At 30.8% G+C, this 14,013-nt stretch overlaps 2 protein-coding genes across 2 annotated transcripts in view; one reads left to right on the forward strand and one right to left on the reverse strand.

Annotated features, from left to right (window-relative positions):
- The window catches only part of LOC126885221 (uncharacterized), a 105,029-nt gene extending 101,407 nt beyond the window's left edge, over window positions 1–3,622 (reverse strand). Inside the window, exons 1-2 of the mRNA XM_050651674.1 lie at window positions 3,199–3,622; window positions 2,823–2,980 (exon numbers count right to left, since the gene is read on the reverse strand). Coding sequence (XP_050507631.1) covers window positions 2,823–2,980; window positions 3,199–3,438 — 398 coding nt within the window. The 5' untranslated portion in view covers window positions 3,439–3,622. The remainder of the gene's footprint in view (window positions 1–2,822; window positions 2,981–3,198) is intronic.
- A 208-nt stretch (window positions 3,623–3,830) lies between these two features.
- The window catches only part of LOC126885220 (MMS19 nucleotide excision repair protein homolog), a 99,505-nt gene continuing 89,322 nt past the window's right edge, over window positions 3,831–14,013 (forward strand). The window contains exons 1-2 of the mRNA XM_050651673.1: window positions 3,831–4,024; window positions 4,083–4,285. Of these exons, the coding sequence (XP_050507630.1) occupies window positions 3,943–4,024; window positions 4,083–4,285 (285 nt within the window). The 5' untranslated portion in view covers window positions 3,831–3,942. The remainder of the gene's footprint in view (window positions 4,025–4,082; window positions 4,286–14,013) is intronic.

The following is a 14,013-nucleotide window of genomic DNA, read 5'->3' on the forward strand; positions in this document are numbered from 1 at the left end:
GCTTCACATTACAAAATTAGTTAGAATGTTACAGGGTGTTCAATAACACAGTGGCAGACCTAACTTATGTTTTTTGAAATGGAACACCCTATATTTTATTTTATATTCGAAATCCTGTTAACTTCTCCATCACAAAAATATAAAGGTTTGTAATGTTATACAGGGTCTTTACAAAGTTATAACCAATTTTGTATGAAAATCGTAACAAGTTCAACTCCCTGTATAAATAAAAATAAGCACAACAGCAATGGCTTATTAATGCCATATTTTTTTATTTATTGTCAAAATTTTTAAGAATTATTGATATTGCTAATTTTCTTTATATCAAATACAGGGTGAGTCAAAACGCAAGTACATTATTTTCTCAGTAATGTTAAATGGAACACAATGTATTTTATATCATTATTGAAAAGTAACATTAACATACTTTAATTTTTATATAACATTCCCTATGCCCAAATTTATTAGTTTTCGAGATATTTTCATTTTTCAGAGCAAAGTATTTTAGGTGTTTAAATTTATCTAAATTTTAAGTAAGCCATGACTGAATTGACAATTGAAGATTACCGATTATCAACCGGTAATCAATGTAACACTGTAGCAAATAAAGAAATAAAAATAATTTATTAGTAATACATTTTACAAACAAAAACACAACCACTACATGCAACATTTTTGAAACAATTAAAAACTATCTTTTTATGTAAATGCAACAAATAAACAAAGAAAATTACTAATAAATTTTACAAAAAAAACACACAAACACAAAATACAATATTTCGTGAAGACAATTAAACACTACTTTTGTATGTAAATGTAACAATGTAACAAATAAAGAACGAAACATAATTTATCAGTAATACATTTTGCAAAAAAAACATGTTTGAAAAAATTAGAAGCTACTTTTAATAAAATATTTTTAATATTTAATTACAAAAGGTGTTCAAAATTACCTCGTAACACATTTATGTACGCCTCTAAAAACGATCATTGAATGAGCTACTTACTCTACGGAGCATTTGTAAATTAACACATCGAAATACACTTTGTATTCTATTTTTCATCTCATCCCTTGTTGTTGGAGGTATTTTATAAACTTCATTATTAACGTAACCCCAAAAAAATCAGTTTAGTTTATTAAATTCTGGTGATTTGGGTGGCCACGCTACTGGTCCATTGAAAAATGAAAATATCTTGAAAACTAATAAATTTAGACATAGGGAATGTCATCTAAAAATTTAAGTACAGTAATGGTACTTTTCAATAGTGATATAAAATACAGGGTGTTCCATTTAAAATTACTGAGAAAATAATGTACTTGCGTTTTGACTCACCCTGTATTTGATATAAAGAAAATTAGCAATATCGACCATTCTTGAAAATTTTGAAAATATGTTAAAAAATATGGCATTAATAAACCATTGTTGTTTTGATTATTTTTATTTGTACAGGGAGTTGAACTTGTTACGATTTTCATATAAAATTGGTTATAACTTTGTAAATACCCTGTATAACATAACAAACCTTTACATTTTTGTGATGGAGAAGTTAACAGGATTTCGAATTTAAAATAAAATATAGGGTGTTCCATTTAAAAAAACATAAGTTTGGTCTGCCACTGTGTTATCGAACACCCTGTAACATTCTAACTAATTTTGTAATGTGAAGCTCAAAGGTGGCTAAAATTTTTTGTGTATTAATATTTTTTCTCATTGCTATTTATAGTGCAATTATCAAGTAACAAATCTGCCAAATTTCACATTTATTTGAAAAAATAGCTGTAATGTTGGAAACCAGAATCTTTAAACGAGATTTGCCAAAAATCTACTTTTTTGAATTGTGCCTCTATATTACTGATGGTGCGATATGATAAGTACTGAAAATATAATAACTACAGAGTCACTTACTTCTCGTCTAGGGGCTCATCAAGGTATTTTTAGTAGACAGACAATACTGGACCACCAATAAAGTGTTAACATTTATAATTAACTATTTTGATGGGAAATAAGCCACAGTTAAATTGAAAAAATAATTTTATTAACGTTTCGATGCCCAAATTAGATGTCGTTGTCAAAATACAAAATACTACTTAAACAAAAATGTTGTTGCTTAGCAAAAAATTCTTCTAATAATTTATTTAATCTTACTCAATTTTATCAGCAATTCAGACATATCGATACATTTTTGGCAAAGTAACGTAAGTGACATTTTTGGTGAAAATCGTGTTTTTCCATTAAACTAACACTATTATTGTTTAGGTACTGCCAAAGTGTAGTAAGAGAATTACTTTAAACCTTTTTTTTAACTATTTTAAAAACTTATGTACAGAATTGTTTTAATCATACCCGCAAAAGAAACGCATGAAAAGAAAAAACATGCTTTTTCTACAAAATCGTTTTTGGTGACTTACATTACTATGCCAAAAATGTATCGATATGTTATACATTTTAAAGTAGAAGACTTTAAAGTGATATTGCCAATATTTATGAGTTGCAATCCTGGGACGACTTTATTGAAAAATAGTTCATTCCATTACATGAAATCAAACCCAACTCAAGAATATCCGCCACAAAAAAATCATAGCATGTGATCTATATTTAAAAAGACAACCAAATGCAACAGTGACAGTAAAATTCTCACGTTAGAGATTTCATAGTAAATTTTTTTCAATTTAATTGTGGCTTATTTTCTTCAAAATAGTTAGTTATAAAAATGCCACAAGGAAATAGCTTCAGACAATGTTTAGATTTGCATCATTTCTAAACTTCTACCTAACATGAATTAAATGCTGTTAAAACTAAGTACATTCAAATTTTAGTTACCTTATACCATCTCCTCCAGGTTTTAGACGCAGAGGAAAATACCACATAAGACCAGTAACCAAAGATGTTGGATCCCTAGTTTTTAAACCAAAATAAGCACCTGGTCTGTAACTACCCCAAAATAACTCAGGAACATCTAAACCACTTTGAGAAACTACCTAAAAAGGAACAATATAGACATACAACACCTTGGCTGTGTTACAAGACAAATAGACCTCATAATTACACTAACTGTTGGCTGCATCGACTGTGTCGTAACGCACGGTGGCAAAGTTACCCTACGGGACATATATGCCTCGTAACGCACTCAACGTAAGTTTACAAATATCTCTAAACGCAGCAAAGGTGTTCAACTTCAATTCAGTTCTGTACATACCTTTCTATCATCGAAGGGTGTATTTATCCTCGTTTCTAAATAACCCATATAACCAAAACAAACTGCTACACTAAGAACTACAACGACTACAAATTGTTTCCAATAATGAAACAGATTAACCGATTCTGAAGATTTTGATGTTGAGGTACTGCTTCCATTACTACTACTGCTGTTGGTGCCTTTATCGGCTTTATTGCTATCTGAATTTGCCTGAGATCTACGTTCACGTTGCCGAACCATGTTTTACGTATTTTAAAAAGTTTAATTCAAAAATCTGGACAGTTACAAATTCTCTATTCTGCACCAAAGTCAAAATTGCAGTCTTGGCAGTGACGTTCAACAATAATACTCTTCTTTTTAAGGAAACTCAAATTGTATCACTACCTCATATATTGTTCATTAAGCTCCCATCTTTTTTATTAAATCTATTCAAAAACAATTCGTTTCCCCAGTATTTAGTAAAGACCGTTTTTTTTTATGATAAAAACTAAAGAATATGCTTTTAATGTACTTGTTACTTTTTGTATATATCAAATGTTTATATTTGTCTAATGAAAATTTGTCCTAATTTTAATTGTATTTGATATTCTATAAAAGAAGAAGTGTCACAAAGAGCAAAGTGTCATTGTCAAAAATTTTAATCTCTTCTCGTGGTTTTAAGGTTATAATCGAAATATTTTTGAATGTTTTGATATTTGATGTAATAAATACAAAATATTTTTTGATCCATTCAAAGTCAAACAAATGGAATTACTAACAATTATAAACCAATTTGAAGATAAAGAGGATGCAACCTTTAAAGAAAATACACTCGTAATTTCCAAAGGTAATTCTTATTTGTAAATAAAAAAAAGTATATCTTTATATAAGTATCAAAATTATAGGTATTCAGGAACAGACCATTGCTATTCTTGACCTAATTGAACATTTAGACACGCTGTTAACAAACGACCATGCATCTAAAAGGGATCTAGGAATTTCAATATTAACAGAAGTATTAAAGAATATTTCTGAGGATTCCTTGAACAAACAACAGCTGGAGGTGCTGGCAGTATTTTACGGCAACAAACTTAATGACCATCATCAGGTAAGTAGTGTTTACGTGACCTATATAATGCTGTATTTCTCTTATTAGGTACTAAATTGGCAAAGTTGACTTTTCATTATTTTTAACCTTAAAAAATATAACTGTAATCTAATCTTTGACAGCAGTAATAACCTAAGATATGCAGCAGAAATTATTAGCTTGCAATACTTCCTTATGGAAAATCACAAAAGTCTGCTTAACACATTTGTGGACACTTTTTCATATGCAGACAGTCATATCCCTTTATAAGTGTTGTCTGCATAATGCAAACATGTCCACAAATGTGTTGAGAAAGGGAGATTTATAATTTGAATGTTTGTTAACACCCAAGTTTGTGAGCTTTTTAAGCAAAAATCAATTAACACCTTGGCTATGTTTAGAGATATTTATTAACTTACATTGGGTTGCGTGACGAGGGTTACCTATATGTCTATTTGTCCAGTAACACAGCCAAGGTGTTAACTAACAATCTCCTCAAATGAACACAGATGAATTTAATGTTGTTTTTTGTTGGTTTAACACTTTCAGCTCCAGGCCAATATCAGATATTCTTCTCATCATCATCAATGGTGCTACAGCCCTATAAAAGAGCCTCGACCTTCCCAAGTCTATTACACCAGTCAGTTCTATCCATTGCCAACTGTTGTCAGTTTTCTGCACCTATTTTTCTACCATCCTCATCTATACTACACCATCTTTCTATGTGAGTTTTGGCCTACCCCTATTTCTACTTCCCACAGATTGTGACATAACGATTCTTCTAGGAGGGTTGTTCTATTTAGGCTCTATTTAGTTTTTTTGTCGCATTTTTTATTTGTTCTCCCCAATTCAAGTTCTGGTCAGTATGAAGACCAAGAAACTTAACTGATCTAGAAGGTTCTGTGTTTTGGGATAAAAGATTGACTGTATCTGGGAACTCTTCTCGTGATTGGCTGGTTTTAAAGTAAACAAATACTGTCTTATCAGTATTAAGCACCAGCCTATTTCCACTGAACCACTGTTCAGCCTGTCCAGATTTTGTTCTGCCACTGTGAGGAGTGTTTCTAATGTTTCTTCCCAAAATAGGATGTTGGATGTTTGAGTCATCAGCAGAGTTTACAAGGTTTGAGGAACCACTAACCACCGCATTTGGCAGGTCATTTATATAGACCAAAAAGAGAAAAGGCCCTAAAACGCTCCCCGGTGGTATACTTACCTAATTTTAAGTTTATTGGTTGAGTAAACCTTACATCCCTGTTTCTCCAAGCATACTTTTTGTGATCTATCTGTAAGAAATGATTTTATCCATTTCAATGCTGGTCCCTGTATTCCATAACAATATAATTTTTGCAATAAGAGAGCATGATCTAGGCTATCAAAAGCCTTAGATAGGTCTAAAAAAGCACCTAGGACCTAGTGTTTTCATTTTTGACTCTAGTTTTTCTAAAATTTTTGATATAAAATCATAGGTAGCTGTCTCAACTGACCTCCCTGCAAGAAAACCGTGCTGTGAACTACTAAATAAGTTGTTTGTAGTAAAAAAGTTTTGTAGTCAGAATGATGGAAGAAGGCTTATTGGTCTATAGTTCTCCATCTTAGAAGCATCACCTTTTTTATGTAGAGGCTTGACAATTGCTAGTTTTAAACTTTGAAGAAATTTACCTTGCCTGAAAGAAGTAATGACTATAAGAGATAGCGGAAGACAAATTAAAAGAGAAACTATGTCTTTACCACCAAATATATGTTTATGTATGTGGTAACCTCGTAGTTGTACCTCCTCCTTTAAACATAATTTTCACAGATGCCACCAAATATTCCTCCCAGGATGCTTTTAGAAGGATATTCGTCTCATGTGCCTATTTATACAGTCATTGGAAAATTGTTGAAATATAAACATGGTAGCCGTGTCAGTGGCACCTGATTGATAACAGTGTGAACACTAGAGCCGTGTCGACAGACTTGAACGTATTAACCTTTGCTCAGAGATATATTTGTTCCCTTATTTGTCAGTGCTTTAAATCCTTCATTTTAATTCCTTATAAGCTTATATTATGACCATATACACGTCTCCAAAAAATTAACTTCATCATCATCATCAGTAGCTCGACTACCCTTTTTGGGTCCTGGCTTGTTCTAGGATTTTCCGCCATTCTGTTCTGTTCCTTGCTTTGTTCTTCCAGTGGGTAATCTCAAGTGTTTTCAGATTTTGTTCCACTTGTTCCACGTATCTAAGTTTGGGTCTTCCCTTTGACCTTCTCCCTACTGGTGTTTGCTTCATTATATCGATGGCTTAGTGTGAAAACCTCGTATCTCATTAAATTACAATTTTACAGGAGAGGCAAAAAACTGATTTTCTGCATAATATAACCTAAAAACAAAAACTGCTGTTATGTATTTTTAATTTGAGCACATTGAGACAACTATCTGATATTGGCTTAGAGCTAAAAGTGTTAAATGTTGCTATTAAATTGGAAATACAAATATTAACTATGAAAAACACGTAAATAACCTTGCAGTATATAGAGCCTTTGCCCAAGTAACTATGATAACCTCGTATATCTTGATATACGTGGTTTTCATCTCAAATGAGATTGTGTATATGATTATTTACGAGGTTTTCATTTTTCGTAGCTTATTGCACACCTCCAAATACTAGGTTGATACAGTACAAATCTTTTGATTTAAGGTTCATAAAATGTTTCTGTATGCAGGACTACCTCTTGTTGTTCACAAAAACATTTCTCCAAGTCGAATCCCTCAAACAAACACTTCAAATTAAGTACCAAATTCTTGGTTATAAATATACGTGGTATTCACACTAAATCAAGAGAGCAATTGATATACGTGGTTTCTTTTTTCGGCTGTAGAAAATAGTCTAGTGTATTTGGATTTTTTCTAACAGTTGTAAATCGTGAGATACAAGGTTTTCAAACTAAAACCACCAAAATGTTATTTTGGAAAAAAAATGAGATACGAGGTTTTCACACTAAGCCATCGATATGTTTTGGTGTTTCGGTCTCCAACATTTGTTCAACATGGCCATCCAGCGCAGACATCCGATCTTTATGGATGTTATGACGTCGGGTTTGTTGTATGCTGCGTATAGTTCCACTAAAATTAACTTACCACCTTAAAAATGGGTCATTTTTGATATCTCGAATTTTGCCTACCATTGGCGCACATACGGAAAATATGACCCACATGCTCTCCAATGGTGAATATAAAATTCTTAATTGTATGTCAAAAGATGCGCAATAACTACCTCGTAAAACCCACCACATTTCATCTGCATACCTCAATCAGTTTTAGAGCAACAAATAAATTAACAGTTTGTAAGAAAAATTTCAACATCGCGTATCTCGGAAATGAAGCATTTGTAGACATACGTTTATAAAGCAGACTTATTATTTTTTGAATGCAGAATTACCCCTTAAAGTTTGTCATACTTATTTAAAAACACCCTGTATTAATGAAAAGCATGGCTAATTTCTTGGAGAAGTATATTATAATTGAAATTGAAATTCTTTATTGAAATAGAAATCCTACTAACAATAAATATGAATTTGCTTAATTAAATGTAACATACAGTATACAATACATGCAATATACAACACATACAGACTTATTAAAAATGATTTTTTATCCAGGTAAAATATATGTATTTAGTAATTTTTTAAAAATTTGAACTGTCACTGCATTCTTAACACTGGGGGGAAGATGGTTAAATTCATTCATACATTTGTAATAAAACAAGGATGTCACTGTACTATGTTTATTGGTTTTTTGAATGTCAAAATCAATATTTCTCGTGGTATATGAATGAACTTGACCCCTCAATGTAACATATTCATTAAAATATGCAGGCAACATTCCTTTTTTTAATTTAAAAATGAAAACCATAGTAAGGTAGTAAAGCCTTTGTTGAACTGAAAACCAACCTAAAGTAGAATACATCATCTCAAAATTGGTGTGTAGCGATTGCATCGAAGAATTGTTCTCATACCTCTGTTATACAAAATTTCCAATGAAACACTTGAACAGTAGTCAAAATGGGGCTGAATTATACTTCTAAATACAGTGATTCTTGAAAATAATGATAGATCTTTGCTAATTCTATTAAAGAAAAATAATTTTTTAGATTTTTTCTTGCCAATATATTGAAAATGAGGTTTCAGAGATAGTGTGCTAACCAGTATAAATCCAAGATATTTAATTTCATTAACCCATTCAATGCATTCATTATTAACTTTTAATTTCAAATTTTCCATACTTATATTATTTAATTTATACCGACTAGAGACTATCATTGACTTTGTTTTACTCACATTAAGTTTTAACTTGTTAGCATCCAAAAATATCTCAATTCTTTTTAACAACCACTGCATCCTTATAACAACCTCCACAATATCCTCACCACTGCATGCAATCAATGTGTCATCTGCAAAAAGACTAAAATTCATTCAAATATCATTGATGAAAATAATAAATAATAATGCTCCAAGTACACTGCCTTGTGGTACACCAAAACAATTAGGTAGTTCTGTTGATTTACTTTGGCCTAACTCCACATAATGAGTTCTTTTTTTGAGATATTCGTTAAACCATTTTATAACATTTTGCTTCAATACCTCAATTTTTTAATTAACAAATCTGTCTATAGTTTCAAAAGCTCTTCTAAAGTCTAAATTATAAGCTTTTATAGGGACTGTCCCAGTAGTTGACTGTATACCATAGTTATAAAAAACACATAGAAGTAAAAACTTAAAAACTTTTATTAATATTTATTAAAAACTTAAAAAAGTCATCCAAATGTATATAAAATTTCATCAGAACATTTTCAATCTTATCAGATCATTATCAATCTTATCAGATCATTATCAGTGACATTCTGTGTAGTAGTTGAAACAAGCCCGCTAGTTGAATATAAAACTTCAATATTACATGATTTTTAAATGGTAATTATAAATATATGGTAATTATAAATAAATAATGATAAAATCAGGAGGGAAAAGACTACAGAAAGAGATATATTATGACCTGATAAAAAGAATATGGGAAGTATAAAAAATGCCAGAAGAGTGGACCATAGCAAGGATATGCCCTATACATAAAAAAGGTGATAGAATGCTATGCGAAAACTACAGAGGCATCGCACTATTAGAAATAGTTTACAAAATCTTGGCACAAAGTATAAGAAAAAGGCTAAGTCAGTATTCGGAAAAAATACTGGGAGAATACCAGGCAGGCTTTAGAAACAACAGATCAACGACTGACCAAATATTTGCCTTAAAAGAAATACAGACTACCTGTTACGAACATAAAACAGTACTATATGCTCTGTTCATAGACTTCAAGCAGGCTTACGACACAGTAAACAGACAGCAGATGTACAAACTGATGAAAGAATTGGGGATACCAAGTAAAATTGTCAGGGTGGTAAAGATGACGATGGAAAACACAACAAACGAAATAGCTTGGAAAGGGTATACATCCAAAAAGTTTGAAACCAAGGAAGGATTACGACAAGGAGACCCACTATCAACAACGGCATTCAATCTAACATTGGAAGGAATAATCAGGGAAAGCAGAATAAACATGCAAGAAACGATATTTAAAAACGGCCACCAATGCATAGCATTTGCAGATGATCTGACGCTATTAGCAACAAGCAAAAAAGAACTACAAAAGTTAATGAAAAACATAATAACAGAAGCCAAAAAATTCGGACTTAAAATAAATGAAGAGAAGACAAAGTATATGATAATGGGAGAGATCCAAAAAGAAAAAGAGAATAACATCATAGTACAAATAGATGGAGAAAAAACATACTCGTTCAAAAGAGCCAAAGAAATTATTTACCTGGGAGCCAAAATAGATGAAAATGGTCATGAAGAAGGGGAGATAAAGGCAAGAATAGCCAAAGGAAATAAAAAATATGGAGTATTACGCACATTATTGAAATCCAAATACGTATCAAGAAAAACAAAAATAAGAATTTATAAGACTGTTATCAGACCTACAGTAACATACGCATGCGAAACATGGGTGCTCAAAAAGTCAGAAACAGACCTTTTAGAAAGATGGGAGAGAAAAATGCAAAGAGCAATATATGGAGGTGTGAAAATAGAAGGTCAGTGGAGAAGAAGAACCAACAAAGAATTGGAAGAACTATATCAAGAGCCAACGATCACGACGACGATCAAAGCACAGAGAATACGATACTTGGGGCACATCGAGAGAATGGGAAGTAAACGAATGCCAAAAATGGTACTTTCACGAAGACCAATACAAAAGAGGAGGAAAGGCAAGCCAAGGAAAAGATGGAAGGACAGTGTGTATGAAGACTTGAAGAAAAGTAACATTGACAGATGGAAAGAACTAGCATTGGACAGAAGGAGGTGGTGAAGGAGTGTATAAAAAGACTGAAGTCTAATTAAATAAAAATTTTAAGTTTTATAAGTTATTTAAGTTATATTAAGTTATTTATTATATTATTTATGTAATCAGAAATGTAAACATTTTAGCCCTAGGCCTACAAGGCCTGTTGCGCTTAATAAATATAATAATAATTTTAAATGGTAATTAAGTAAATTTGTGAAATGACACTTGCTCGAAGTTAGCAGATTTTATTTATGGAGCAATATGGCTTCCCTGCTCAAAAGAACAAAAGGGCTACTTATCGTTTGATGGATACAGACTGAATAAATGCCCAGATACAGATTTAAGTGGAACAAAACTTAAGTTCAAAGTCTCAGACTGCTACGGAATATAGGATGTGCAATTTTTTTTCTGTTGTATGTGGAATAAAACATATATTTATGTGTATTACATTTATTACTGGATATTAGAAAGAAATACATAAAAACATCAAACTCTGTCAAATTCCTGGCTATCTATATTGACCAATATCTACAGTGGGATAATATCACACAAAATTGAAAAATGTATCCATTAATATATTATAACACCCTGTAAATTTAGACTATAAGTAGGCTTAGATATTGAATTAAAAATTATTATTGTAATACCATACAAAAAACAGATAGTCTGGCTAATTGGCTAAGCCAAAGCCATTATAAAAAAATGTACACCTATTGCAGTTATTTTAAAAACTGAACTCTGCATGCTACTTAATAAGAGTGCTTAAAGAGTACTTACAGCAGGATACTCTTCTGGGAAATGCAGTTGTTTGTTTTTTTTTGTAACTAAGTTAATGGCACTGGCGTAGCCAAAAGGCCAGTCATGTTTTCTTATAGTTTTATCAACCATTGCTTACTTATACTTACATTTATATACGTGATACATTGAGTAATAATAATTTGTATACAATACAATAATGGTATGTTAGTAAATGCCTAATGATTTTGTTTGCGTATTTTTATTATTATTTTTTATGTATTTATTTTTTTAATAATTTTTTTCGGTTTAGGCTTGCAATGAAAAAATTTTTTTTGTCTGTCGCAATACTGCTTACAATGTAATGTTAGTAGATTTTACATACTGATATATAATATTATAAATACTATTATCCTCTAATGTCAATAGATTTGAAACATTTATTGGAAATTTCATATTGTAAGATATTAAATTTTGATAAAGCTTGTCAATTTCTAATTTTTTTTAAAGGACATTCTAAAATAATATGTTGTAAATCGGCAATTTCATCACACATACATTTATTATTATCTAACAAACCTATTTTACATTTATACACTGGAAATAAGGCATGATTACAGCGCATTCGACTTATAATCCGAATAATTGAACGATTACATATATTCTCAAACCATGGTTTGTCCCTTATTTTTGGTTGTATATTCTTAAAAAACTGTCCCTTCTCTCCTAATTCATATTTTAGCTGCCAATTTTCCTTTAGTTTCTTTCGAAAAATTGGAATAAAGTCAGACTCTGGTATTTTTGATCCGAGTATTCTTCCATTTTTCGCACCATTTTTTGCTAAAGAATCCACTTCTTCATTTTCATCTATACCTGAATGGCCTTTGATCCATGAAATATGAATTTGTTTTCCCATACTTAATGTAGTTGCAAATGCAGTTGGAACATCAGAGCTTCTTATCATTCAGAAAAAAGTAGTACGGATTATTCTTGGGATGAAAATCAGGGACTTATGTAGGGGAAAATTTAAACTACTAAATATACTTACTTTTCCAGCCATTTACAGCTGGTTCCTAAAAAAACTAATACGACTCTTAAAGCGTATTTTGTAGAAAATTGAGCAGTGTATTTTGAAGGATAAATACTTATTATTTACATACTGTCACTGCCACTGCCAAATCTTAAAATTTGTCAGATAACGGTATGGGCCTAGCGTTTGTCAGATAACTTATTCTGTTCAGCCTCAAAAATGGCGGTTTTAATATTTTATTTAGCAAAAATATATTTTATTCTAATTTCTGTAAAAACTGTCATTTACTTATATACTCTTTATAAAATGCAGGAATTCAAAATAATATCAAAATTTAGGCCTTAATAATTATTACAATTTATGGATTAACGCATGTAGTCAGTTGTTTGTTTGTTTGTTTGTTTATTTTATTATTTGTCTGTCATAATAAATATAATATAATGTCAGACCAATCAAATACACTTCTCAAAATGATCAAATTTTACTAAGAGTCGTATCAGTTTTTTTAGGAACCAGCTGTACATTTATGAATGTTTAATGTTTCTTTTTAAGAACCCTTCAGTATTCAACCATTACATCCCCAATCATACCCATTACACATGAGCTCTAAACCTAACTATCCCTAGACACAGGCTTACTCTAACAGAACGGAGTCCACTATATGCCTGTATCAAATTCCACAAGTTACCATTAGTGTTAAAACAAGATAATCAACTAAGATTTAAAAAAACCGCTATTTAAATATCTGGTCAATGTAGAACCATATACCTTGGCAGAATACCTGGAATATTAGTTTGTAACATGTACAGGGTTATTCACTATATTTTGACCCCCCTGTAAACTGCTTTATTTACAGAATTAGAAAAAAATGTTATATACAAAAGTTATTCGATTTTTAAATTATGATTTTTTGACATATATATCGTACTAGTGACGTCATCAATTTGGGCGTGATGACGTAATCGCCTATTTTTTTAAATGGGAATATAGGTCGAGTGCTAGCTCATTTGAAAGATTATTCAATTCCGTATTCAGTAATATAAACATTAACATGATTACTTATACAGGGTGTCCAAAAAAAATTTAATTAAATTAATTGACACAAAAAGAAGAATGTATGTAATTTATTTAATTCAAAATATATTCTACTGTTGTCAGAAAACAGAAATAAATGTATATTAAACATTACTTTTCACTTAAATTCAATGTTCAAGCTGCCACCCATCTGCCTCTTGGCAGTTTGAACATTGAATTTAAGTGAAAAGTAATGTTTATTTGTTCAATAAACATTTATTTCTGTTTTCTGACAGCAGTAGAATGTATTTTAAATTAAATAAATTACATACATTCTTCTTTTTGTGTCAATTAATTTAATTAAAGAAAAAAATTTTGGACACCCTGTATCAATAATTATCTTAAAGTTTATATTACTGAATAGAGAATTTAATTACCTTTCAAATAAGCTAGCACACGACCCCCTATTCTCATTTAAAAAAATAGTCGATACGTCATCACAACCAGATGCATGACGTCACTAGTATGTTATATATTATGTCAAAAAATCATATTTTAAAAATCGAATAACTTTTGTATTTAACATTTT

This window comes from Diabrotica virgifera, chromosome 5, assembly GCF_917563875.1.
Source record: "Diabrotica virgifera virgifera chromosome 5, PGI_DIABVI_V3a".
Taxonomy (NCBI): Eukaryota; Metazoa; Arthropoda; class Insecta; order Coleoptera; family Chrysomelidae; genus Diabrotica; species Diabrotica virgifera.